Source organism: Pongo abelii, chromosome 18, assembly GCF_028885655.2.
Source record: "Pongo abelii isolate AG06213 chromosome 18, NHGRI_mPonAbe1-v2.0_pri, whole genome shotgun sequence".
In the NCBI taxonomy this organism is placed as follows: Eukaryota; Metazoa; Chordata; class Mammalia; order Primates; family Hominidae; genus Pongo; species Pongo abelii.
Window position 1 is genome coordinate 77,365,415 of NC_072003.2, and position 26,673 is coordinate 77,392,087.

At 45.4% G+C, this 26,673-nt stretch overlaps 1 protein-coding gene across 1 annotated transcript in view; it reads left to right on the forward strand.

Annotated features, from left to right (window-relative positions):
* The window catches only part of VAT1L (vesicle amine transport 1 like), a 198,673-nt gene extending 174,172 nt beyond the window's left edge, over nt 1-24,501 (forward strand). The window contains 2 exon segments of the mRNA NM_001133540.2: nt 16,223-16,306; nt 21,995-24,501. Of these exon segments, the coding sequence (NP_001127012.1) occupies nt 16,223-16,306; nt 21,995-22,093 (183 nt within the window). The 3' untranslated portion in view covers nt 22,094-24,501.
* The last annotated feature ends 2,172 nt before the right edge of the window (nt 24,502-26,673 follow it).

The following is a 26,673-nucleotide window of genomic DNA, read 5'->3' on the forward strand; positions in this document are numbered from 1 at the left end:
GGAATGAGTGAAATGACCCAGGGACAATCAAGATGCATATAGAAGTACAAAGGAAATAAACCATTCCTGGTCCTGCACTACGATACCCAGTGTCCTACATCCTTCCTTCCTTCTTCGCTCTCCATTACTTCCAACCCACTGTCTCATACCTGGCAACAGTGCATCAAGCCTGTGGTTGTATGGAGTGGGGTCTTAAGCCTGGTTTCTCTGTATTCCACTATTTAACCTTAGGCAAAAACAATGGGTAAGACCTATTTGATAGCACAATGGGGTGACTATAGTCAACAGTAATTTAATTATACACTTTAAAATAACGAAAAGAGTATAATTGGATTGTTTGCAACACAAAGAGATAATGCCTGAGGGGATGGATAGCCCATTCTCCATGATGTGATTACTATGTATTGCATGCCTATATCAAAACATCTCATGCATCCCATAAATATATATACCTACCATGTACCCACAAAGATTAAAAATTTTTAAAAATTTTAATTAAAAAGAAAAAATAATCTTGGTCAAGCCTTTAACCTTCCTGAACCTCATTCTCATCTCGACTCTCCTCCTTGAACAACAGAGACTCAGGAAGAAAAGGGGGCCTATTTTTATGTACCCCTGATTGACAGCCTGACAAACTCCCACTTACCTCATTGGGTTGATGCAATGAAATGAGGTCATGCATATGAGGTGCTTTGCTCAGTGACACCACCTGGTAAGCACTTGTCATATGTCAGCTGCCTCAATGATCACGCGCAACGGCCTCTAACCACCCCATAGATTTACCACCTCTGCCTTGTCCTTTACATTTACCCAATTTGGGGTTCATCTCGTTCCTTGAGACTTATCTTCTCCCATTACAACCCATGGGCATCTGGTGACTCTCATATTATTACGTTCTTAGGTTCAGAGCCTACAGTTTGCTCCTCCTATCCTTCCTCGTGGAAGGATCCAGTATATACCTCACTTTAGACAAAGTTGGGGAGAACCGGCTTTTGATAAGAACACTTTGGTTGGCAATGCTTTTGCAAATAGAATCGCTCTTTTATTTCCACTCTATACTTTAGTCTGTTCCCCAGACTCTTTATCCCAGGCTTGGGCTCTGTCTCTGTTGGCTGACTCTAATTTTGCAGCCTAGGAACCCTAGCATTTTTCTAGACAACAGTTATATATGGATTATAGAGTCAACGTATCTCAGTTTCCTTAGGTACTAAAAACACCACCTATTCCTGCAAACCAGCCCTTTTTCTCCAAGCCTAAGAAATGATCACCTCTGACTTCTATTAAAGTAATTGTGGATTTTGCCATTGAAAATAAGGGCAAAAATCACAATTCCCTTGCACCAACTTAATAAATGGTACTTTCCCAAATGCTATTAGGTCTGGCTGTCATCCCTTTCAAAGATAGCTCCCCACTTGAGAACTTTTAAGGCTTTGAAGGGTCTTTGGACTCCTTAAATTTTTAGCCCTTTTCCATGAATTCTCATGTTTGACAATTCCGGGTAAAAACCTTCAGACATTATAGAATGACATAGCTACCAATCTGTCAGTAAATAAAACCAGTGTTACCTGGAAGCAAGGCAATTACATCATTAGTAAAGAACTAGAGTCCTCCATGCAGAAATATAGCATCTTTCTCCCTGAGCTGAGGGTTTTGCTGAAAGATTCAAAGCCAAAAGAAAGTTTAAAATATACTTTTTAGCCAGGAGCAGTGGCTCACGCCTATAATCCCAGCACTTTGGGTGGCCAAGGCGGGTGGATCACAAGGTCAAGAGATCGAGACCATCCGGGCCAACATGGTGAAACCCTGTCTCTACTAAAAATACAAAACTTAGCTGAGTGTGGAGGCATGTGCCTGTAATCCCAGCTACTCGGGAGGCTGAGGCAGGAGAATCACTTGAACCCGGGAGGCGGAGGTTGCAGTAAGCTGAGATTGGGCCACTACAGTCCAGCCGGGCGACAGAGCGAGACTCTGTCTCAAAAAAATAAAATAAATAAAATAATTATATATAATTACTATAATTATAATTATATTAATATAAAATGTATAATTATAATAATTATAAAATAATTATAGTTCTACCATTGTTGTGTGGAATTGCAGGAGTGGTGGGAGCTCGGGTTGTTACTTTAACCCCTCATTCTCTTAGTAGAGCAATATTTCCTTGGGTTATTAATGCATTTATTTTTGAGACAGGGGCTTGCTCTGTCACCCAGCCTGGAGTACAATGGCGTGCTCTCAGCTCACTGCAATCTCTGCCCACCAGGTTCAAGTGATTCTCCTTCTTCTGCCTTCCAAGTAGCTGGGACTACAGGCATGTGCTACCAGTCCTGGCTAATTTTTTTATTTTTTGTAGAGATGAGCGTTTGCCGTGTTGGCCAGGCTGGCCTCAAACTCCTGGGCAGAAGTCATCAACCTGCCCAGCCTCCCAAAGTGCTGGGATTACAGGCATGAGCCACCATGCCTGGCCTTCTTGGGTTATTTATATGTCCCTCCATTTGGCTGAGTGACCAACTTCTACTCAAGTTACTTCCTCTCAGCAGCTTCCTCTGGTTTTCATCCTTCTCCCATAACAAATAAATTGCTTCCTCTTCTGTGCCCATCACACCTCAAGCATCTCTCTTACACACTGCACAACAGATATTTTTCCGCAGGTCTTTCTGAGAGACTGAACATCTCCAGAAGTGAAAGTACCTCACATGTCTTTTATCCTCTTCCCCAGGTCTCACTCCCATGCAGGAATCAGCATCCCCTGAGTGTCCACTTCATTTCTATTCAACCACCCAAATCCAGCACTGTGGAGCGTTGTTAACTAACACAAACATTGGAGGGAATTCACCAAATTTTTTTTTTCCTCTGCTTTAGTTCAAAACACAATAAGACAAGAATATATAGTTTGGTTTCATTATGAGTTCGATTTCTGCAGAACATTCTGGCTCTTGGTTCAATGTTTAATTCATATGAACCCCTTATGACCATGATGTATATTGGATCAAGAGAATAAGTACCATCCAAGGACGCAGGACAAAAGGAACAGTTGCTTCATCCAGATTACACTGCCTTGCTTTTTGCTTTCTCTTCTTCTCCTTCGAAGAACATTCTGCCTCTTGTAAGCCAGTGTTCCTACTAATAGCCCCTTTAAAAATCCTCTTGAAGAATCCCATTAGTTAACCTGTTGCCAAGTAGGTACTTCCCTTATAATAGCTGGTTGAATGTTTCTCCCATTCCTTTAAAAATAATAACCATCCTTGCAGGACCAAGACAATGATTAGTCAACAGAGACAGCTAGGGTATAAAATATAAGGCAGTGCTCACTTTCAGGTGCTGATCCTGCACTTGTGTGACTCAGACAAGGGACACCTCCTTAAATTTTGCACCCCAGTCACCTCCTTGGTCCCAGCCTAGTCTATGCCCTGCATTATTGCAAAGACCCAATATGCAGCTGCTCTAAAAAGGAGGGAGTTGAGTGTTTGAATCCTTTCTCTACCCTTCCAGTGGATTAATTCATGGTTCCTGACATTCTACTTTTCCAGTCACTCTTCCATCTGGGTCAGAATCTTGGGGCTCACGCACTTTAGACTCCAGAAGCTACTTGGCAGAAGCCAGAAATTCCAGATCTCAAGCCTACTTGCAATGAATGTGTTACATTTAAATACCCACTTTGTGTTTTAGATAATCATCAATCCCTCCCAAAGATAGATATTGTTAATATGAGGAATATCTCAGAGATGACTTTGGTAGATGTGTTTCTTAATTATAGTATTACTCATTTCTTCTTTTTCAAAGCTTTTATCATCTAACAGGCGTAGTGATCCATGGAATTACGCCCCTCTTGATTTTTCCCCCTTTTTACATGGCTATGCTTATTATCATTCATAGCACAAGCCAAGTGCTATGGTTATTAAGTGGTGTCATTTGTACCCTAATGATTTTGTGCCTTTCACACCATTGAAAAGGAAGTTGGCTATTATGAAGCACTAAATGAAGCCCCAAACAAAGATTGAGGATTATTAACCCTCGTGGCCCAAGTGTGAAGGAATTAACCACTCAGGTAGGTGAGGGGAGATAGGAGGTTCTAGATTTGCAACCACATTCATGGAAACTCTTTGGAATGTAGTAACCAAAGTCCCCAACTACTTTCCAGAATTTTGCCCCACCTTGACTTTTGCTCTTTTGTCCTCAAGGCCACTGGCTTTTTTCAGTCTCTCCTGTCACATTCTACTTCCTCTGCTTGGAATTGTCTTCTCTCTCTCCTCTTGCCACAGCTAAATCCATCCATCCTTTAAATCCTAGCTCAATTATCACTTCTTCAGAGAAAGCATTCCCTGATCTTCCCAACCAGGTCAAATCCCCATCCACATCCTCATAACACCATCTTACCAAGTGGTAATGTTACATTTGTTTGAGTCATTCTTGGATGAAGCCCTTGGCTCCATGAGACTGTAAAAGCCTCACCAGCTCAGGGGGTCTTGTAGGGGGTTGGCTTGCTTGCCATTGTCTTCCCAGGGCTTAACAGTTAGTACACACTCAGTGTATTTGTTGAATAAAAAAGCTTAGAGCCAAATATATCAGTCAGTACCCTGGCAGGAAGCAAGCAGCACACTTAGCTGGGGTTCTAAAGGTATCAGAGTTAAGGAAACCAACTCAACAGGGATGTTGAGATGCCCAGAAACTAGCCACAGTAGGAAGATATTACCCATCCTGGGCCTGAAGGGGCATGAGGAAGGAAAGGCGTTACCAGATTGCGGAGAGAAAGCTAGGACTTTGCAGGAGCTGTAGTTGTGAAGAGGCATAGCTACTTCCAGAGACCCATCACAAGGCAGGAATGAAGAGGGAAATATCTTCATTCTCCTTCCTCCTGTTTTCTGATCTACCAGGATCTCTCATTGGCCAAAGCCAACTGGAAGCCATGGGACAAGGAGCCCAGTAGATACAGTCAATGGGGGAATGAACAGGGGCCAGAGAATGGATGAGTGGAGGAACCCTCTAATGATAACCAAGACCCCAAGGTTGCAGCCCAGGAGCCCTCCTCAGCCCTAATTGAGGCTTCCAGCCACCCCATCTCTCCTAATTTCATTGCAGACAGAAATGACTATAACTACTGCCGAGAAATGACTGTGACTACTGCTCCTCTGCTTGCATGGGGTGAGCCAATTAAATTTTCCCCATGGGTCACGCGCTGAGTATTGAACACCAGCCGACTTCATTGAGAGCATGAACCGATGGCATGAGTTCAACTCCAGTGGGTTGCAATCCACTGGGGTTAAATAATCAGGAATTCTGCATTAATAAGTCTAGCTACACAGAGTGAAAATTTTTTTTTAATGGAGTCTCACTCCGTTGCCCAGGCTGGAGTGCAGTGGTGCGATCTCTGCTCACTGCAAGCTCCGCCTCCCAGGTTCCTGCCATTCTCCTGCCTCAGCCTCCCGAGTAGCTGGGACTATAGGTGCCCGCCACCAAGCCCGGCTAATTTTTTGTATTTTTTTAGTAGAGACGGGGTTTCACCGTGTTAGCCAAGATGGTCTCAATCTCCTGACCTCGTGATCTGCCCGCCTTGGCCTCCCAAAGTGCTGGGATTACAGGCATGAGCCACCGGCCTGGCCAGAGTGAAATATTTTTAAATAAATTTTTCTGAGAGCATCTATCAGGATACTGCAGCTTCTGTGCTGCTGTCTGTCTTTAACCTTGAGGGAAGCAGATGGGGCAGTTTTCAAAAAGGATGGGCTTGAGGAACAAGAGTCTTTGTTGGCTGCGTGTCTATTCACAGAGAAGCAAAAAAGTTGGAGACAGGAGTTCCAGGCTGTCACCAAGGGGGGGTTCTCCTCCGTGCACTGTGATCTAGCTCCTGCCCACTCCGCTTTACTGAGTCAGCCCTCTCTAAATCACCATGACCCGGGTTCAAGGGCCTCCTGCCAGTCTTTCTCCTTCCTCCCTTGGATCTGTTCACCTTCTTGTTCCCTCACCTTGCCTTACTCCTGGCTCTTAGATTCCTGGGCCTGTTCCAGTCTCTGATTTACATTTTAGAGGTGGGGGTGGGAGAAGAAACCAGCGTTCTCCAAGGTTTCCGTGGCCCTCTTCTCATCAGGGACTGGATCAGTCCATGACTTACAACATCTAGGTGGCACCACGCATATTTTTTCAACTTAGGATGATCCCAGATTGGCCTCCTCAACCTCATTCTCTCTCCTAAGCCCTGTACCCAGGCATTTCCTGCCATTTTCCCCGGATGCCCAGCACATCTCAAACACAGTGCTCTCAAACACAACACTAGATGTGAATGCAGCCTCTTCTCCTTGGAGGGGAAAGCAGGTCTAATTGGAAAGCCTGGGCTTGGCCTCCTGTCTTCTGACCTTACTCCCAGCTCCTACACTATCAGCTGTGTCACCTTAGGTGAAACACTTAGCATCTCGAACCTAAGGTTTATTGTTCCAAAATGAAGCTCAGGAAAGATGGGAATGCTATACAGATATGAATATTGTTGTCATCATTTTTGTCATTATCATCATTGCATTGTGATAAATGCCTCACTGGGTGCCCCATTCTGACTAGTGTGTCTAGAGCATCATAGTCCTCCTGGTCAGCTGTGAGTTATCTCTAATTCTTTCTCTCCTCAGTCTCTATGTCATACCCATATCTTCATTTCCAGAACCTGCCAGTCATGCCACGTAATCACTGTGTCCTGTAGCCAAACCCACCCTCACATCTGCAGGGCCCTGGGCAAGAGTGCAAATGGAGGATCCCAGCCCATGGTCAGCCCCCTTCTGTCTCCACCCCAGAGTCCCACCCACACCAACAGGAGGGGTCCTGCCCACATAGTGGGAAAAAGTCCCCATGTGGTCTTGGGGCCATTTGAGAATAGAATTCTGGAAGGCCAGGAACCCAAAGCATGGTCTAGAAGTGTATGTGTTGGGGGAGACTGTTTGCTTTGCATGGCTGTCCCTTTGGCTCCAACCAAAGGGAGCCATAAGTAGGGGTGCAGGCATAGGTAGGGATGCAGGCAGAGGAAGGCCAGGGTAGGCCCCTCTAAGTGGGGCCCAGGTCTCAGAGTAGAATCTCTCCTCTGGACTTGGGAGTCAAACAGAACCCAGTTGGATACTACCTTTTATTAGGTGGCCTTGAGTATATTGTAGGCGGGACCATCCTATAAAGAAAGAAATAGGCCGGGAGTAGTGGCTGATGCCTGTAATCCCAGCACATCGGGAGGCCAAGGCAGGAGGATGGCTTCAATCCAGGAGTTTAAGACCAGCCTGGCCAACGTAGCAAAACCTTGTTTCTACTTAAAAAAAAAAAAGAAAGAAAAAAGAAAAAGAAAAAGAAAAACAGAAAAAATAGCTAGGCATGGTGGCTCGTGCCTCTCAGCTACTTGGGAGGCTGAGGCAGGATTGCTTAAGCCTAGGAGGTGGAGGCTGCAGTGGGTTGTGATCATGCCACCGCACTCCAGTCTGGACAACAGATAGTGATCCTGCCTCAAAAACAAAACAAGAAAGAAACAATCTTAGGGTTCTGGGTGAGGAGGACATAGATGACTTTCAGAAATCCAGTAGAGGGCGTTAGATCCTCAAGTTTTCTCCTAAAGAAGCTTCTACTGGAGCCAGTAATTGTGTCAGATGCTTAACAGACATTGGGCCTCAATCTTCACGGCAGTTCTATTAGGTGGGTGAGAACCTGGGCCGAGCAGAATAATACCACGCAAACATGCCCACATCCTCATCCCCAGAACCTGTGAATCTGGTACCTCACATGGAAAAATGGACTTTACAGATGAGATTAAGTTAGGGATTTGGGGATGGGGAGATCCTCCTGGGTCTTTCAAAGAGGGAGGCAGGATGAGGGCGAGAGTCAGAGAGATTTGAAGGTCTACCCTGCGGGCTTTGAAGAGGGTGGGAGGGAAATGCAAGCAAAGAAATGCAAGAGCTTCTTCTAAAGATAGGAAAGTCAAGGAAATGAATTCCTCCCTGGAAACAAATGCAGGAAGGAATGCAGCCCTGCCGGAGCCTTGATGTTAACCCTGTAAAACCCATTTCAAACTTTTGACCTCCAGAACGGTAAGATAATAAATTTGTGCTTCAAGTCACTGTTGGTGGTCATCTGTTACAGTAATAATAGGAAACTGATACAAAACCTTACCTCCACTTTGTAGAAAATAAAGGGGGAAAAATCCCACAGTGTCACAGAGGCTGGGGGAACTGCCCGAAGTCACACAGTCAGAGAATGCAGGAGCCTGGATCCCTCCTGAGACTCCATGGCTCCACAGTACAGGCTGGGGTCCTCACAGGAAAGGCGTATGCATTTGGTAAACGGGAATACTGGGGAAGCCATGGGAAGGTGATGTTCACTTCTCTGTGATACTTCCCAGCACAGAAATCATTTGAAGCAATCAGAGACGAGCTGTCTCACTAGCAAAGAGGAAGTCTTCGCAATACATGAAGACCTTCAGAACAAAACCGAAAGTCTTACAAAAGGGCCTTCCATGGTGCAAATAGTGGCTGGTTAGGGACTTCAAGATCTGCCACACTCTCCACTTCCAGACTTCCTCTCCACCTGCCCTTGTATTTTTCTCCACCACTCTGGCCTCCTCTTAGAGAATCCCATGTGGGATTCAGATCCACCTGGAGCCAAAGCATATGCTCCCCCTCTCCCTGAATCCCTATTGCTCAGCTCTTTCCATGGCTCACTCCTTCCTGCTCTTCAGGTCTCACCCATCACCTCCTTAAACCCACCTATATTAGTGTCCTGTAAGCTGCTGTTCAAATGACCACAAACGTAGTGGCTTAAATAACATAGAAGTATTATCTTACAGTTCTGAAAGCCCAAAACTCAAGGTGTCAGCAGGGCTGTGTTCCTCATGGAGCCTCTAGGGGAGAATTTATTTCCTTCCCTTCTTTAGCTTCCAGAGGCCATGTGCGTTTTTCTTGCTTCACGGTCCCTCCAGCAAGGGCATCACTCCGCACTCTGCTTCCCTTGTCCCATCACCTCCTCTCTGACCCAAACTCTCCTGCCTCCCTCTTGCAAGAATCATTGTGGTTCCATGGGAGCCCCCAGATAATCCAGGATAATCCCCCATCTCAGATTTTTAGCTTAGTCACTTCTACAAAGTCCATTTGCCATGTCAGGTAACAAATATATCCTCAGGTTCTGGAGATGAGGGAATGGATGGCTTGGGAGCGTGAGGTCATTCTGTCTGCTTTCCCCAGGAATCTTGTTTAAATAGGTCACTCTCCCCCAACCCCTCACCATCTATTCTCCATCATGGAACACTACTCACTCCCTTTGTAGCACTTTTTTTTTTTTTTTTTGAGATGGAGTTTCGCCCTTGTTGCCCAGGCTGGAGTGCAATGGCGTTATCTCAGCTCACCACAACCTCTGCCTCCCCGGTTCAAGCGTTTCTTCTGCCTCAGCCTCCCGAGTAGCTGGGATTACAGGCATGCACCACCACGCCTGGCTAATTTTGTATTTTTAGTAGAGACAGGGTTTCTCCATGTTGGTCAGGCTGGCCTTGAACTCCAAACCTCAGGTGATTCGCCCACCTGGGCCTCCCAAAGTGCTGGGATTACAGGCGTGAGCCACCCTGCCCTGCTGTACCACATTTTTTTAATGATTATGATAAGCCTATTTTATATGGGAAACTGTGATTCCCCCAGGACAGACGGAGAACATCTGTTTCAGCCAGCTCCTGGCCCAGGGCTTTGGTTCTGTTGAATGACTGAACAAATGAATAAATGAATGAATGAATAAGTGAACGAATGAGTAGTATAGCTATTATCATTCACATAAGATGAGATGCAGAGAGAGGAAGCCAGTTGTTGGAATGATGTTACCAACTCAAAGCAGAGCCAGGATTCAGCCCTGGAATGTTCCTACTGCCTCCTGCCACAATACACTTGGGATGCTGTCAAATTGGCCTCCCAGACACCAGAAGTGTCAGAGAAAGTCCAGATGTCCTTTGAGCTTAGAATGTTGGCATCTTGAGGTGCTTGAATGACATGACTCAGATTTCCTCCCTCCACTGTCTGGATGGGAAACCAGCTCTGTTGGAGATGGCCTGAGTAAATCCAGAATCCCAGCCCTGGAAAATCCAGCTGTCGAGACCAGATATGGCCAGCCACGCAGCTGGCAGTGGCGTCCCAGACTGGGTGTGGGACCATGGTCCTGATTATGAACAGACTCTGCTGGGCCACCCAGGCTGCACTGAGCAGGCCACCAAGAGATAGCTGCCCAGGCCAGGGGCTCTAGGATGTGGGGTAGGCAGGACAAAGACCTCTAGGTGAGGCTCAGCCACATGACGTCTCACTTTCTCCACATATCCACTTTTCCATTCATTCATTCATCCTAGAAGCTACTGTGTGACAGATGTCCTTTTGCACTATGGACTCTGAGGTAGACACCATTGTCCTGCCCGTATAGAGCTGCAATCCCCAGTATGGTAGCTATGAGCTATGGGAGGCCAATGAGGACTTCAAGTGTGGCTCATCTGAATTGAGATTTACTCTCAGTGTAAAATACACCCTAGATTCCAAACAGTCTCCCCCAAAAAAGTGTAAATTATTACTTCATTATATTGAGTATATATTGAAATAACATGTTGGATATATTTGGTTAAAGAAAATATCTTAAAATTAATTTCACCAGTTTCTTTTTACATTTCTTGACGTGGTTAATTAGAAAAATTTTAGCCACATTTGTGGTTCGCTTTATATTTCTTTTAGATGGCACTGTTCTATTGATTTGCAATGGAGAGGAGAGGCTGATGTGTAACTTACAAGGCTGGGGTAGGGTTGGCATCACTAGCCAACTGAGGTGTGAAGGGAGAAGTGCTTGGGTGAGACTGTGAGGTTGGGTGTGGAGGGCAAATACTTAGAAGAGCTCACATCCAAGTCAACAACAGCAAGACAAATCCAAGGTAGCTCAGGACCAGGGCACTCCAGGAAGGGACCCGGACGTACAGAGACACAGTGCAGAGAGCCCAGTAAACTTCAGATACATCATAAGTGGTAGACATGAGGGTGTGATAAGAGGTGAAGAAAAGCAATAAAGCCAGAAAAGGCAACAGCTACCAGCTCCAGAAACGTGCAGTCCAGTGCTGTTCAGCAGAATTATGTGAACAACATGTAAAGTTTTAAATTTTCTAGTTTCTAGACGTATTTTCAAAACTACAAAAAACAAATTTTAATAATTGTTATTTCAACATGTAATAAATGTCACCAACTCTTACTGAAATGGTTTGGATTCTTTTTTATGATGATTAAGTCTGTGAAGTCTGGTGTGAATTTTACACTGACAGCACATGGCAATTTTTACTAGCCAAATTTCAAATGCTCACTTGCCACAATGACTAGTGACTATAGTACTAGGCAATGCAGGTCTACTAGACAGTTCTCTTGAATACAATGGGGAAGGGTTTTAACCAGGAGAGTACTTTAAAAGAAAAAAATTTAAAAAAACACCTCTGGTGGTCCCAACGGAGAAGACAAGTCTCCCACGTGCTACTGAGCTTTCTGGAGCCCATCACCACTATCTTCTGGGCACTGTCACCCCCGCCGGGGTGCTTCCACTTATAAACGGTAATTTGGGAGCAATGTCTCTTTTGTGCAGACTTTGCTTTGCCAAGGTGTTATTTGAGAGCAGTTTGGGTGTTGACAACAGAGGAAGGGGAAGCTGCCCTCTCAGATCCCCCATGGTTCTCACCACCTTTCAGATGGGCACCAGAGGCAAGAACCTTGGATGTTTTAATTATTGGGGTTTTCATCTGTGAAACTGTGGTGCTTAACTCAGCTAATCATTGTGATGCTTAACTCTGCTTATCATCGGGTTTCTCCTCTGTGAAACTGATGCAGACACTTCTAAGAGGCTTGGTGTGTGTGGATAAAAGGAAGCAACTTATGCAAAGGGTCTCATATGGTGGCCTAAGAAAGAATTAATCAAGAACAGTATCGTTTCTTTCCTTCAACATTGTCATCAGAAAGGCTCCAAGAGCAGCCTAACAAGAGGATAGAAATGCACACAGCGTGAATAGGAGGTCAGGCTACTTAAATGCCTCTTGGAAATACTGCTGATCCTTTATCCATCCTTTCCGTAAGGGACTTCAAGGAGTCCGTTCATTTCAGAAAGAAATATCCAAAAAGCATGCAGATTAGAGGCAGCCCTGCAGGGAGCTTTTTCTCCTAGCATCACAATAAGCTTTAACTGGTGAGAAAACAGCTTTTCAGTTTCTCTGGGCTCTGTCTTACTGAGAGGCAGCTTAAAAGTTGTTCCTAGTCTCCAAGGAGTTTTCAGATGCTAATAACTTGCCAGGGTGATAAATAACTGAATGCTGAAGAGCCATGACGTGAGACACTACCTACCTCATTCCTCTGCCTTTGAGAGAGAGTCAAACAAAGCAGTACGGACTAGGCAGAACTGGGAAAGAGCTCTGGTTTTGAAGTCTGGCAGCCCTGAGTGCCAGCCACAATTCTGTCACAATTAACTACGTAATCTTTGGGTAAATTGCTTCTATTTTTGAGCATCAGCGTACATTATCTGTAAAATGGGGATAATTTTGCAAGGTAATAATTATGTATGTGAGATAAGAATATATTATCTATTATTGCATTTAACTCCCCCCGCCCCCCGCAACAAACTTAGAGGCACTTATGATCTCCCAGTTTCTGTGAGTGGGGAATCTGGGCACAGCTTAGCTGGTCCTTTGATTCTCACAAGGCTGCAATCGGGGTGTTACAGGAAAGGGGTCCTAATCCAGATCCCAAGATAGGGCTCTTGGGTCTCACACAGGAGAGAATTCAGGGCGAGTCCACAGTGCAAAGCAAAAACAAGTTTAAGAAAGTCAAGTGGTAAAACAATAGCTACGCCATAGACAGAGTAGGGCGTTCCTGAAAGTAAGAGGAGGAACACGTTCACCCTGGGTACAATGATTGTTTAAATGTAGGATAAAAAAAGAGCATGGGCCGGGCGTGGTGGCTCACGCCTGTAATCCCAGCACTTTGGGAGGCCAAGGCAGGCAGATCACAAAGTCAGGAGATCAAGATCATCCTAGCTAACAAGGCGGAGCTTGCAGTAAGCCAAGATCATGCCACTGCACTCCAGCATGGGCAACAGAGTGAGACTGCATCTCAAAAAAAAAAAAAAAAAAAAAAGAGCAAGGGGATGGGCTCTGCTACAAGGGTTTGTGATAAAGGATTAATTTTCTTAATTACTGTATTTTGCAAGAATCAATTCTTTTTTTTTTTTTTTTTTTTTTTTAAAGACAGTCTCGCTCTGTTGCCCAGGCAGGAGCACAGTGGCGCGATTTCAGCTCACTGCAACCTCCACCTCCCGGGTTCAAGCAATTCTCCTGCCTCAGCCTCCCAAGCAGCTGGGATTACAAGCACCCACCACCACGCCCAATTAATTTTTGTATTTTTAGTAGAGATGGGGTTTTCCCATGTTGGCCAGGTTGGTCTTGAACTCCTAACCTCAAGTGATCTGCCCGCCCTGGCCTCCCAAAGTGCTGGGATTATAAACGTGAGCCACTGTACCTGACCTGATATTATTATCTTTAAAGCAAAATTAGGAATGCTTCTGTTCTCAAGATATCGAGATATCGTTATCAGGACACTCCCAAGTCTGGGTCTGTTTAGTCAACATTATCAATCTGTTCCCTTAACCGTGAGCATCTAGAAGCTAGGAATACCTAACTCTCTGGGGATGCAGCCCAGCAAGTCCCAGCCTCATCACTCAGGACAGAGTTGCTCTGGTTCAAATGCCTCTGACAAAGGTGTCAGCTGGGGCTGTGGTCTCAAATGGGGAAGGGTCTGCTTCCAAGCTCTCTGTGGTTGTTGGCGGGATTCAGTTCTTCACCGGCATTTGGACTGAGGGTATCTGCTTCCTCACTGACTGTCGGCTGGGGTCTGCCTTCAGTTTCTTGCCATGTGGACCTCTCCATAGGGCAGCTCACAACATGGCAGTTTGAGTCATCAGAACAAGGAAGCATCAAGAGTTAGAGAAAGAGGGACTGCAAGATGGAAGTCACGGTCCTTTATTACCTAATTTTGGAAGCGATATATCATCACTTTTGCTCTATTCTGTTGCTTAGAAGCAAGTCACTAGGTCTAGCCTACATTCACGGGGAGGGGATGAGTACCAGGCAATGGGGATGACTGACAACCATTTTAGAAGGTGTCTGCTACAATATATGAAGCTTCCCGGTGGGTAGTAGCTATAATGAACAAATGTGAAAACCCTTTGAAAAGCAGAGCTCACTAGAAAAATAAAAGGAATCTACTGGATTATGTATTAGGGTCAAGACATTTAACAATCATATGACACTATTAGTCAGAGATCAGGGCCGGGCACAGTGGCTCATGCTTGTCATCTCAGCACTTAGGGGAAGCCAACAGGGGAGGATCACCTGAGGCCAAGAGTTCATGAGCAGCCTGGGCAACATGGCAAAGCCACATCTCTACTAACAACAACAACAACAAAAAAAGCAAAAAATTAGCTGAGCACGTGGTGACACTTGCCTGTAATCCTAGCTACTTGGGAGGCTGAGGTGGCAGGATTGCTTGAGACCAGGAGGTCAAACCTGCAGTGATCTGTGATTGTACCACTTTACTGCAGCCAGGGCAACAGAGCAAGACCTTGTCCCCCCAAAAATGGACTGACTCTGATCACTGCCAGGTTGTCCAAAGACTGCATTTAAAAATGCAGTTATATTAAATACTGATTTGATAATATGTTACCAGACAGACACTGAAGTTAAAAGGCATCCATTTCTTCTACGTGATGTTTTATCATATATCCATAGCCCTTTCTAGTTCTTTTAGTATATGTGTGTTTTTATGGAGACAGAGATTAAAACATTTTAAATATGCATGTCAGTTCTCATTTAGCAATATTACAACATTTAATTCTGCTGTGTAGTCTTTGTAATTAGCTGTATATATCTTTATCTTAACAGCCACATATCATTTCCTTTCAGTAGATACATGTGAGAGTCATTGTTTACTTAGCCATCCCCTTAACTCTGGGACGTATAAGTTGCTTCAATGTTTTGCCATAAAAAGCAATACTGTAATTAAGTATCTTTTGTGTAATAAGTTTTTTTCCCCATAATTTAAATTATGTCTTTAGGATAAAGTTCCAGAAAAGCAATTAGAATACAAACATTTTAATAGCTGTGTCAAGTTGTTATCCAAATGTGTAGAAGGCTTCGGTTTTCATACAAGCAAACACTGTTCTATCAATCAGCCACAGGGTGAGTTCCTCAAAGGCAGGCACTGTATCTTACTTTTTAATTTTGTTTAACCATAGCATCTAGGCTAGAAGCAACATTTAATGAATATTTTTGGACCGAATGAACACAAATTTTAAATATTTGAGACTTCAGGAAAAATATTTCAGCTAGATCTATTAAAATTTTTTTTCTTAATCAAGAGATGTTGCATTTCCATGCAGATTTCACTGAGATGTGGAGCATGGGCCTGTACCAAGCACCAAGCTCCATGTTGCCCTTTCTGGATTTCATTTAACTCTCATGCCTCCCTCCCCAACCCCACCTCAACAGTTGGAATTCCACATGGCAACAGAATGAAATGCTCAAAATGCAAATTGGATTCTGCTGCAAACTTGCTGTTTCAGAGGGTCCCAGGAGACACCTGTTGGCCTGGCAAGCCCCCAACATTTGAAAAGAAACAGGAAGCCCTCTTTCCTGGGGAGAATACTATAGTGTTGAGGGCAAACTCCACTTAGATAGAGACAACATTTCCTCCCAGTAACCAGAATCGTGAGAATTTTCCTGAGTTCAGTTCAGCCTTGAGTAATGGGTCAGTTTAGCCCAACTGTGAGTCAGAGTTAAATAACACTGAAGTAAGCAGGGCACAGATGACCTTCAGAAAATATCTTTATTGGTCAAAATGTAATCTGACTAATGCACCCTGCCACCCTGCAGCATGTAATTCTGAGAACTCCAGAGAACCTTCCCCCACCCTTTAAAGAAATGTTCATGTACTTATTTCAAGAGCTGTCACCCTCACTTTTTCGACTCAGAAGATGCTTGCACAAGATCAGTGTGTGTGAATGGCACAACCAGAATGTAGCTGCACCCCAACGTCCAACATCCACCTCTTAGCCACTAAGCTTGAGCCGCAGCGCCCTCTGGTGGTCACTTGACAGTTTGAGTTTTCCAGGCCCCCTTTTTAACTGGGCAACATCTCGCCTAACCAGCACCTCTGTTTCTCACCTTTTCTCGCAGGTGAAGGAGGCCATGCAGCGGATTCACGACCGAGGGAACATTGGCAAGTTAATTCTGGATGTAGAAAAGACCCCAACTCCACTGGTGAGTGAAAAGCAGAGGAGTCTGTTCAGTTCCACGTGAGAGAGCACCACGGGTCAATCAGATGCAGACACGGGTGGCGTAGAAGGAAGTACAGGTAGCCTGTGGGCTAGTGGAGGAGACCAGGGGTAATCAAATGATTTCACACATGAGGGATTCATGACAAACTGAGATGAATGCTGAAAAGGAAAGGCCAGTGCTTCAGTGAGAGCACATCAAAAGCAATCTGAAGGCATAGGCAGGAAAGCATAGCAACAGCAGACCTGTCTATTACAGCTGCTAGCTCTTGGGAGAAATTCCTGGAAAATTTCAATAATTTCACATTCATGTTCCTAACAGAATGATGCCAGCTGCTTCCGAGATGTTCCCTGATGGTTCCACCAATTTTTTTTTTTCCCTTTCAGAGAGAGAGTGTCTCACTCTGTCACCCAGGCTGGAGTGCAGGAGCACTATCTCAACTCACTGCAGCCCCCGCCTCCTGGACTCAAGTGATCCTCCCACCTCAGCCTCTTGAGCAGCTGAGACTACAGGAGAGCACCACCATGCCCAGCTAATTATAATTTTATTGGCCGGGTGAGGTGGCTCACGCCTGTAATCCCAGCACTTTGGGAGGCAGAGGTGGGTGGATCATCTGAGGTCAGGAATTTGAGATCAGCCTGGCCAAGATGGTGAAACCCTGTCTCTATTAAAAATAAAAAAATTAGCCGGGTGTGGTGGCAGGTGCCTGTAATCCCAGCTACTGGGGAGGCTGAGGCAGGAGAATCGCTTGAACCTGGGAGGCAGAAATTGCAGTGAGCCGTGATTGCGTCATTGCACTCCAGCCTGGGGGACTAGAGTGAGACTTTGTCTCAAAAATAATAATAATAATGATAATATAAAATAATAATAATGTAAAATATAAATAATAAAAATATAATTAAAATATTATTTATATTATTTTTAGAGACAGGATCTCACCATGTTGCCTAGGCTGGTCTCGAGCTCCTGAGCTCAAGCAATCTGCCTATCTCGGCCTCCGAAAGTGCTGGGATTATAGGTGTGAGCTACCACACCCAGCTGTGATTTTTTTTTTCTTTTACCAGGGCAAAACCCTTATATCCCAGGGATACCACCAGGAGTGTAGCATGTCAAACTCACATCCCACCTATTCTCCCCAGGGCCTCTTGAGGAGGGACTATGTAGTGGTGTGGTCAGTGCACAGACCATCCGACTGCATGGATTCAAAACCCTGAGCCCCTGTTTATGACCTGGGCAAGTTACTTGACTACTCAGCTTTGATCCCCTGTCTGTAAAGTGGAGATTGAAAAGTTCCCAGTTAGAATAGCATTCATAAAGCATTGTCTGATATGTACTAAGTTCCAGGTCATCTTTTTTTGAGATGGAGTCTCACTTTATCGCCCAGGCTGGAGTGCAGTGGCATGATCTCGGCTCACTGCAACCTCCGCCTCCCGGGTTCAAGCGATTCTCCTGCCTCAGCCTCCCGAGTAGCTGGGATTACAGGGGCCCGCCACCACACCCGGTTAATTTTTGTATTTTTAGTAGAGATGGGGTTTTACCCTGTGGGTCAGGCTGGTCTCAAACTCCTGACCTCATGATCTGCCCGCCTCAGCCTCCCAAAGTGTTGGGATTACAGGCGTAAGCCACCGTGCCTGGCCCCCAGGTCATCTTTAATAGAGAAAATATTTGGGAAGGGTTTCTTGTTTCTTTGTTTACATACACATTGATTCTTGAAGCTGCATCAGTTCTTTAAAAAAAAAAAAAACTAAAATTTCTTGCATATTATCCTATAAAGTGGTTTTTTGTTTTGTTTTGTTTTGTTTTTGAGATGGGGTCTCGCTCTGTCGCCCAGGCTGGAGTGCAGTGGCAGGATCTCGGCTCACTGCAAGCTCCACCTCCCAGGTTCACGCCATTCTACCTCCTTAGCCTCCCAGGTAGCTGGGACTAGAGGCGCCGCCACCATGCTCGGCTAATTTTTTTGTATTTTTAGTACAGACGGGGTTTCACCATGTTAGCCAGGATCTCCTGACTTCGTGATCCGCCCACCTCGGTCTCCCAAAGCGCTGGGATAGGCGTGAGCCACCTCACCCGGCCAGGAGTGTGTATTTTTAAAAGTATTTCCTTGACTTGAAACCATAATGTAATTTGGGTATGACCGTCATTTCATTCAATGAAGGACAACTTCAACATTGTAAAACGCCCTCTTGTTAAGTGACTGATACAACATGGATATAGCTTATTAAATACTTATAAGTTCCAGGGCTGTTCCAAGCAGATGAGAGGGCAAGGTTAGGGAGGGGAGGGAGTGACTTGGATCCTGAGTCTCCTGTACACCTCTTTGTAGTCTTTAAACATATGACCAAGTCTATTTCAGTCCCATTTGGAGAAGGCAGACAGGCTCTAGGCCCATCCTGGAAGCTTATGGCTTTCAAGCAAAATAGTTGGCACCAATTTCCCACCCCAGGATGCTCCTGTGTCTATCACACATGAGTTGCTGCCAAGTCCCCGGGCTGATAGGAAGGCCTGTCTTACCGAGTGAGGATTCTTACCGGAGCAGATGCTGAAAAATCCACCTTTCAGGGTAAAAGCACAGGATCTGCCTGTGCCACACACAATGTCATTGTCCTTGTTTCTGAACCTCCTGAAGGCTTCTTTTTTGAAATGCAGTCTCACTCTGTCACCCACGCTTGAGGGCAATGGCACGATCTCGGCTCACTGCAACCTCTGCCTCCTGGGTTCAAGCGATCCTCCCACCTCAGCCTCCTGAGTAGCTGGAATTACAGGCACATGCCACCACACCCAGCTAATTTTTTTTTTTTTTTTTTTAATTTTTAGTAGAGACAGGGTTTCACCATGTTGGCCAGGCTGGTTTTGAACTCCTGACCCCAAGTGATCCACCTGCCTTGGCCTCCCAAAGAGCTGGGATTATAGACATGAGACACTGTACCCAGCCCTCCTGAAGGCTTTTATCCCTGGAACCTAAAGAAACAAAAAGACAGTAGAGAGTGGGTATTCGGAGCAACCACGTGGCAGAAAAGAGGCCACGGTCTATCTAGATGGAAAAGCAGACTTGAAGGAAAGGGAGCATGTTGTGAGGTTAAACAAAAGACATGGAGATGCAGGAGGGATCCAGTGAGGTCATTTTAGGGTTAGCACCTGACGGAAGAGGAAACAACTCAAGCTCCAGGCTCCGCAGGATGTGTCGCTGTCCACTCAGCAAGTGTTGGAGGAGGGGACAGAGGCGCCTGCAGAGGTGCTTTCTCCTACTAGAATAACCACCTTTTTGTTTTGGTTTGATTTTTCGCTTTGTTTTGTTTTTGTTTTTGAGATGGAGTCTCGCTCTGTTGCCCAGGCTGGAGTGCAGTGGTGTGATCTCAGCTCACTGCAACCTTCGCCTCCTGGGTTCAAGTGATTCTCATGCCGCAGCCTCCAGAGTAGCTGGGATTGCAGGTGCACACCACACCATGCCCGGCTAATTTTTGCATTTTTAGTAGAGATGGGGTTTCACCATGTTGGCCAGGTTGGTCTTGAAATCCTAACTTCAGGTGATCTGCCCGCCTTCGCCTCCCAAAGTGCTGGGATTATAGGCGTGAGCCACCGCGCCCGGCCATGACCACTCTCAGCCCTCACTCAGCCCCGAATCTGCCCAGCCAGCATGCTGCAGGACACACACTGCTCCTCTAGAATAGTCTGGGCTGTAAGGCGTGTGGGCAGCACCCAGGCAGGGGAAGTCAATTGCTATTGGCGGCTCCAGAAGTGAATTTCCTGGGAAGCACTAAGAGTGGAGTCTCTCCTGCTGAAAGCCTCCTCTTGATGAGGCTGGACCAAAGCAAAGTTGAAACTCATCCTATGATGTGTCATGAGATCAGAGTAGAGGCAGAACTGCTGCCTCCAGACCTCACAGTACCAGCAGGCAGCCCTGCCCCAGTCCTGGCCATCTGACCAGTGTCCCAGAGAACAGAGGTGGCCTTTCCTGAAGGCTACTGACCTCTGCTGCCCTTACAGCTTCTGTGTTCACATCACCTCAGGGTCTCCCTTTCCACTGCTGTAGAACAGAACTAACAACAATAACTACTACTATTGTTAATACTTCATAGAGTTGTAGAGAAGATTAAAAGAACCAGTGTCTGTGAGCCAATTGGCATATTGGTGACTATGTATTATAATATACACTACTAAGGGACAGCTTAGTTGGTTAGTTCTTCATTATCCTAAAGCACTTGTTGCGTATGTACCTAGTTGTAGGGAAGAAAACTGCAGAGACCTGGTCCTCTCCTGTGGTGTCTACGGTTCGGCAGGGGCAGATGGACATTGGCCAATGAGCCATTCATATAAGTGAGACATTGCAACTCTTGATCAGTGCTACAAAGAAGAGGTATTTGGTCCATGAAAGCTCATAATAGGGAGATTGTTCCAGTTAGAGGATTCTGCAAAGTCTTCCTTAAGGAAGCAGGATGAGCCCTAAAGGAAACGTAGGTATGAACTGGATGAACTGGGCAGAGGGGGTGGAGGAATGACATTCCAGGAAGAAGGCACTGCACATGGTGTGGCCAAGGGGGAAAACCCAGCTTCAGGTGAGACAACATGGGGTGAGCTGAGATTCAGGGGCCAAATTCCTGTTTGTCAGGATAAGCCGTGACGCAGTCAGAGACTCAAGTTTGGGAGATCTGGGGCCCAATCTAGATCGGGGATAAGAACAGAAAAAAAATCTGAGTCACAGATCATGGAGGGGGATGTTAATGGACAGAACTAATTTGTTCTGAGCCTCTGTCACGTGCTCAGCCCTTTGCTAGACTCTTTAGATACATTACTCCATTTTCTTTCACCTGGTTCTTAAAACAAATTTATAAGGCAGGTGGATTTATCGCCACTATAATGATGGAGGAAATGAAGGCCCAGAGGGGTAATCATAACTATGCTAGGTACCAGTGATGAACAAAAGAAAAGGAGTCAGGCAAAATCCCTGTCTTCCCAGAAACTATATTCCAGTGGGGGAACAGAGACCAAAAAGCAGATCAATACACCTTTGTTCTCTGGTTGTTGTATCTGCTCTTCGTAAGTGACAGCATCAAGACTTCAATCCTGGGGGCTCTGTGCAGCTGATGCTCTCAATACCCATCCCATCTCCCCTTGGCACTCGGGTCCCCCGCACTCCAGGGGCTTCCTCTTGTAGGCACCTTCCCCTCTGTGCCTGAGAGGTAACTCTCGTCACCAGAGCATGCTTGAGTTTTGCACAGAACCTGCGTAGGGTGCAGGGAGATAACTCACCTCCCCTGAGAGCAGCCCTTAGCCATAACGTGGCTTCCTCCTCCCTCAGAAGGGAGAGCTCTAAGATGTGCCCCCCAGGGTCTCTCAGAGGTCCCCAGCAGAACTAAGTCCCACTGCCCACACAGGAACCAACTTACTAACATACACTGCATTGGATTCTTCCCCTTTTTGGTCTCATTTCTTCACTCCCCTGCTAGTGCTTCCTGGGATCATCTCCCAAATTCCAGATACTGGCATTCAAATCCTTATCTCAGCACCATCTCTCGGGGTGCCCAACATATGACAGCTAATCCTGCACTGCCTTCCAGGGAAACAAGCAACCCTAGCTCCCAGCCCCCAAGAAGTCCTCCCATGGGACTCTGTCAGATGCTCAGATGACGGGGCTGGGTTGCACAGCCCTCAATAACATCCTCTTTTGAATTACAGATGGCCAATGACAGCACAGAGACCAGTGAAGCAGGGGAAGAGGAGGAGGACCACGAGGGAGACAGCGAGAACAAGGAACGGATGCCCTTTATCCAGTAACCCAGGACCCAGGTGGGAGAATGTGAAGGATGGTTTGGAAGACGAAGACCCGGCTGAGAAAACTCTTCTGTGCCCCAGTGAACAAATGCTGTAGTCCAGTGCGTGTCGTGTTTGTCTGCAGTCAGCGGAGCTAAAAAGCTGTTGATCACTGTTGTTCTTTGAAGTGCCAATCCCATGCCATGCAGTATTATGTCCCTCTCCTATCTGTGTATTACACATTCCCCTCTCCCCTGTATCAAAACCATCCATCTGTGGGTTCTTCTTGACAGTTCTAGAACAGCCTTGCAAATTAATACAAGCCCCAGGCCCAATGCCTAAGAGACCAGACGTGGGCAAAGACAAGTTTGAATCGAAAGGTGTTATCACAGAGCCCTGTCCAGCTCCTAGAATTCTTCAGGCCAGTGACACTTTTTTGCTGCTGGCCACCCGTGCCTCTGATGAGAACACCTGCCAATTTGGCCGGCAGAAAGAGAGTAGGCCAGATGTTTTCATGAGCCCACAAATTTAGAAACTCTCCTAGTAGTACTTTTTCTCTCTCCATTTAAGAGACAACTAAGGTCAAAAGTTTGAGCCATTCTCTTCTACCCCTTCAGTGTTTGACCCTTTCACTGGTTCTTATCCATAAACACAGGGAGGCAGGTATGGATTTTTCACAGTAGACAATGGGTCAACAGCATGAGTTTGAGGACCTGCTGTGAAGATTTCTCCTCCAAAACACATCTCATGAGCAGGATTCTTCCTGCTCCATATCTGTTTTAATTCTAAGAAAACACCACATACGAGACACATTCAGAAGTCATTCCTGAGCATTGCTGGTGTTTGCACACTTGCCACCTGCATTACCAATGCTGTAAATTTCAATTCCTGGTGGAAAGTCACCACTTTGACCATGGATTTCCCAAAGAAGAGTTCCCTTGCAGACCATAGGTGGAAAAGTCAAGGAGCATCTCCTTCCTTGCCAAAGCATGTCCCAACATGTAACAAACTCTAGGGATACAAAAGGTTTATATTCAGCATCTGATGCCAGATGAACAGTTCCTCCCCTCCCATATATAAACCCCGGTGTAGAATCTGCAGCGCCCTGCTCTTTGGAAACCAAGGAACAAGCCACCTGCTCACACACCTTGTTCAATTTTTCAGCTCCTAAGGAACCCCACCCCCATGCAATTTGACTGCTCTTGAGAGGTGAATACAGTTACCTTCGAGAAAGGGAGGGAGCTCCTCACTCCGTCCTTCCAGTCCTTTTGGCTAAAATGCTTAACTATCACTCACAAACCAATCTGGAGATAACAGGAGCTCATGGGATTAGTACCCCAACTTTGTGTTCTGAAAAACATCAGAGGGATTTTACATTGCCCAGTTTCTCCACCAAAAAGCCTTAGGGTGGACCCAACCCTTTCCGCAGGTGGTAGGAATGAATGCATCTTAGCAATTACCTGATTTCCAAAGTCCTTTTGTAGCAAATGTCACCTCATTCGTGTTCTTTTTTCCTAACCTAAGCTTATGATGATGAGTTATGTATGCCAAATATTTATCTGAAGAGTTTCTCCTCATTGTGAGTGTGTATGTAAAATATGAACACAAGAAAGGGTGCTTTCATCTGAGGAACCAAGGGGTGAGAGTATCCCAAAGGAGGACACCAATATCATCTTTTCTTCCTACTCCAGGACTCACCAATATTCCAGTTCTGGGCCATTTAGAGAGATAATGGGGCATTTATTCCCCTATTACCTTTGCTAAGTGCTATATTATTGGCTGTTTCTCCCGTAACCATGCTGAAAAGGGGGTCTTAGGGAGAACTGTCATCCAAGTGGCATTCCTAGTAAGTCGGGCAGAAATGACATTTTCCAGAGCTGAAGAAGTGAAGAGCCCTTGGCCATACTAGGGCTCTCCTTCCCCAGGGGAGTGGGAACTCAGCCACATTCAGAATTCATATCGCCTTTGTTATGTCCAGAGGAGAGGCATAAAAAAGCACTCTCCCCCACCACCCCTGCCAAATCTGGGTTTGGTTTGGTTTTGTTTAACTAGCAAAGTTAATCCAGTAATCAGAAATTACGCCAGATGGTTAAAGAAAACCCTTTCAGAATACAGAACGAGAAAACTAGAGTTTGACCAATAAGACCAATTTCTGCCATGAAGAACGGGGGGACGCAAGGTAATTGTTTAACGTACTCTCATTTTAAGCACCTTCTTTCCTGTCTCTTGATTGTTTTTTTCTGAAGGAAGTGTAAAGAATGTCTCAGTCTGCCTTAAAGGAACTGTGAAGGCTTCTCTGTAATTTAAGCTTGATTGAAGTGAACTGAAACATTGTCCAATGTCTTCGTGGCTTTAGAGCTTTTGTTATATTGTGCCTACAAAGCCAATTATGTTTACATAAAAATACCAATAAAGTATTCAGCATAGCAAAACCTCACCTGGCATCTGCTATTCCACATAAATCATTGCTGGATAAGCAGTCGCGCTATTAAATATGCAATGAATGGGGAACTGAAACAGGAAAGGTTGAAAACCTAATGGGAGCATCTCCAGAGGATAAACTAAAGACCACATGGAGAAAATAGGGGTTAAGAGGAGAAAAGCCTTTAAAACCACTTTCAGGTTCCCTCAAACTAGAAAGTAAAACCATTAGGAAAAAATATATATATATATATAACATCCTATGGGCTGGGCGCGGTGGCTCACACCTGTAGTCCCAGCACTTTGGGAAGCCGACCCTGTGGATCACTTGAGGTCAGGAGTTTGAGAAAACCTGGCCAACATGGTGAAACCTCATCTCTACTAAAAATACAAAAAGTAGCTGGGTATGGTGGTATTTGCCTGTAATCCCAGCTACTCAGGAGGCTGAGGTAGGAGAATCATTTGAACCCAAAAGGCAGAGGTTGCAGTGAGTTGAGATCACCCACTGCACTCCAGCCTGGGTGACAGAACGAGACTCAGTCTCAGAAACAAAACAAAACCAAAAAAAACTATCATATGATCATGATGACAGTGATGATGCAGATAACGATAATAGAATAACAATAGGCCGGGCGTGGTGGCTCATGCCTGTAATCCCAGCCCTTCGGGAGGCCAAGGCAGGCGGATCATGAGGTCAGGAGATCAAGACCATCCTAGCTAACACGGTGAAACCCCGTCTGTATTAAAAATACACAAAATTAGCTGGGTGTGGTGGCAGGCGCCTGTAGTCCCAGCTATTGGGGAGGCTGAGGCAGGAGAATGGCGTGAACCCAGGAGGCGGAACTTGCAGTGAGCCAAGATCGTGCCACTGCATTCCAGCCCGGGTGACAGAGCGAGACTCTGTCTCAAAAAAAAAAAAAAGAAGAAGAATAGAATAACAATGATAATGCCAAACATTTATAAGGCAACCTACTATATGTTGCTAAAAACCGTCCACATATTAATTCACATGCCTTCCCCACAGCCCTAAGAGGTAAGGTCTATCATTTTGTCCGCATACAGGTGACAAGATTGAAACACAGGGAGCCTGTGCCCTTTCCTAAGATCACACGCTACTAAGTGAAAGCTACAACTCACCAATTTCCAGCCATACTTTTGCCACCAGAATTCATGCTCTTAACCACCTGCTCATGCTACCTTGAACCTTAAATAAGGGTAAAATATAACACATTTCAAATTAGCGATCCCTTGTTCACTTGAAACCCATTAGGGATTTGGTTTTCTCTGATTTCAAGGATATGCTTGTAAATTTGTCTTGCTTGGTAGCAAATAATATGCATGTCCAGAAGCATATTTATTTTTCTTACCTTCCATACAAGTGTTTGGTGACATACTGATTTTGAAACTCACATGTCTCATCAACAGCTTTCATTTTCATGATCTTAAATCCTCAGGGTTACCAAAGAGATACTAAAAAGTAAATATCCACCAGCTAGGGTTTCACAAAAGAGGAATTCATGGCTGGGGAGGGTGTATTGTGCTTTACCGTCTTTCTCAGCAGGAAGCCAACAAAACAGTCAGGCCTATGTCAGTAAAACATCACATATATAAACCAGAATTGACAAAGCAGAAAGTCATGCTGTTGGCAAAATTCTTAGGAAGTCACACACTACTAAGTTTCCTGGTTTTATTTGTGGGTTTTTGTTTGTTTTGTTTGTCTGTTTTTGAGACTGGGTCTTGCCCCATTGCCCAAGCTGGAGTGCAGTGGCACAATCACACCTCACTGCAGCCTCAGCCTCCTGGCTTCAGGCAATCCTCCCACCTCAGCCTTCCAAGTAGCTGCGACCACAGGTACATGCCACCACACCCAGCTAGCTTTTTTATTTTTTGTAAAGACAAGGGTGTCCCTATGTTGCCCAGGCTGGTCTCATACTCCTGGGCTCAAGCGATCCTCCCGCCTTGGTTTCCTAAAGTGCTGGGATTACAGGCATTTACAGGCATGAGCCACTGCATTTGACCTTTGTTGTATACTTTTTTTTTTTTTTTTTTTTTTGAGACTGAATCTCACTGTCACCCAGGCTGGAGTGCAGTGGCGTGATCTCAGCTCACTGCAACCTCCGCCTCCTAGGTTCAAGTGATTCTCCTGACTCAGCCTCCCGAGTAGCTGGGATTACAAGTGCACA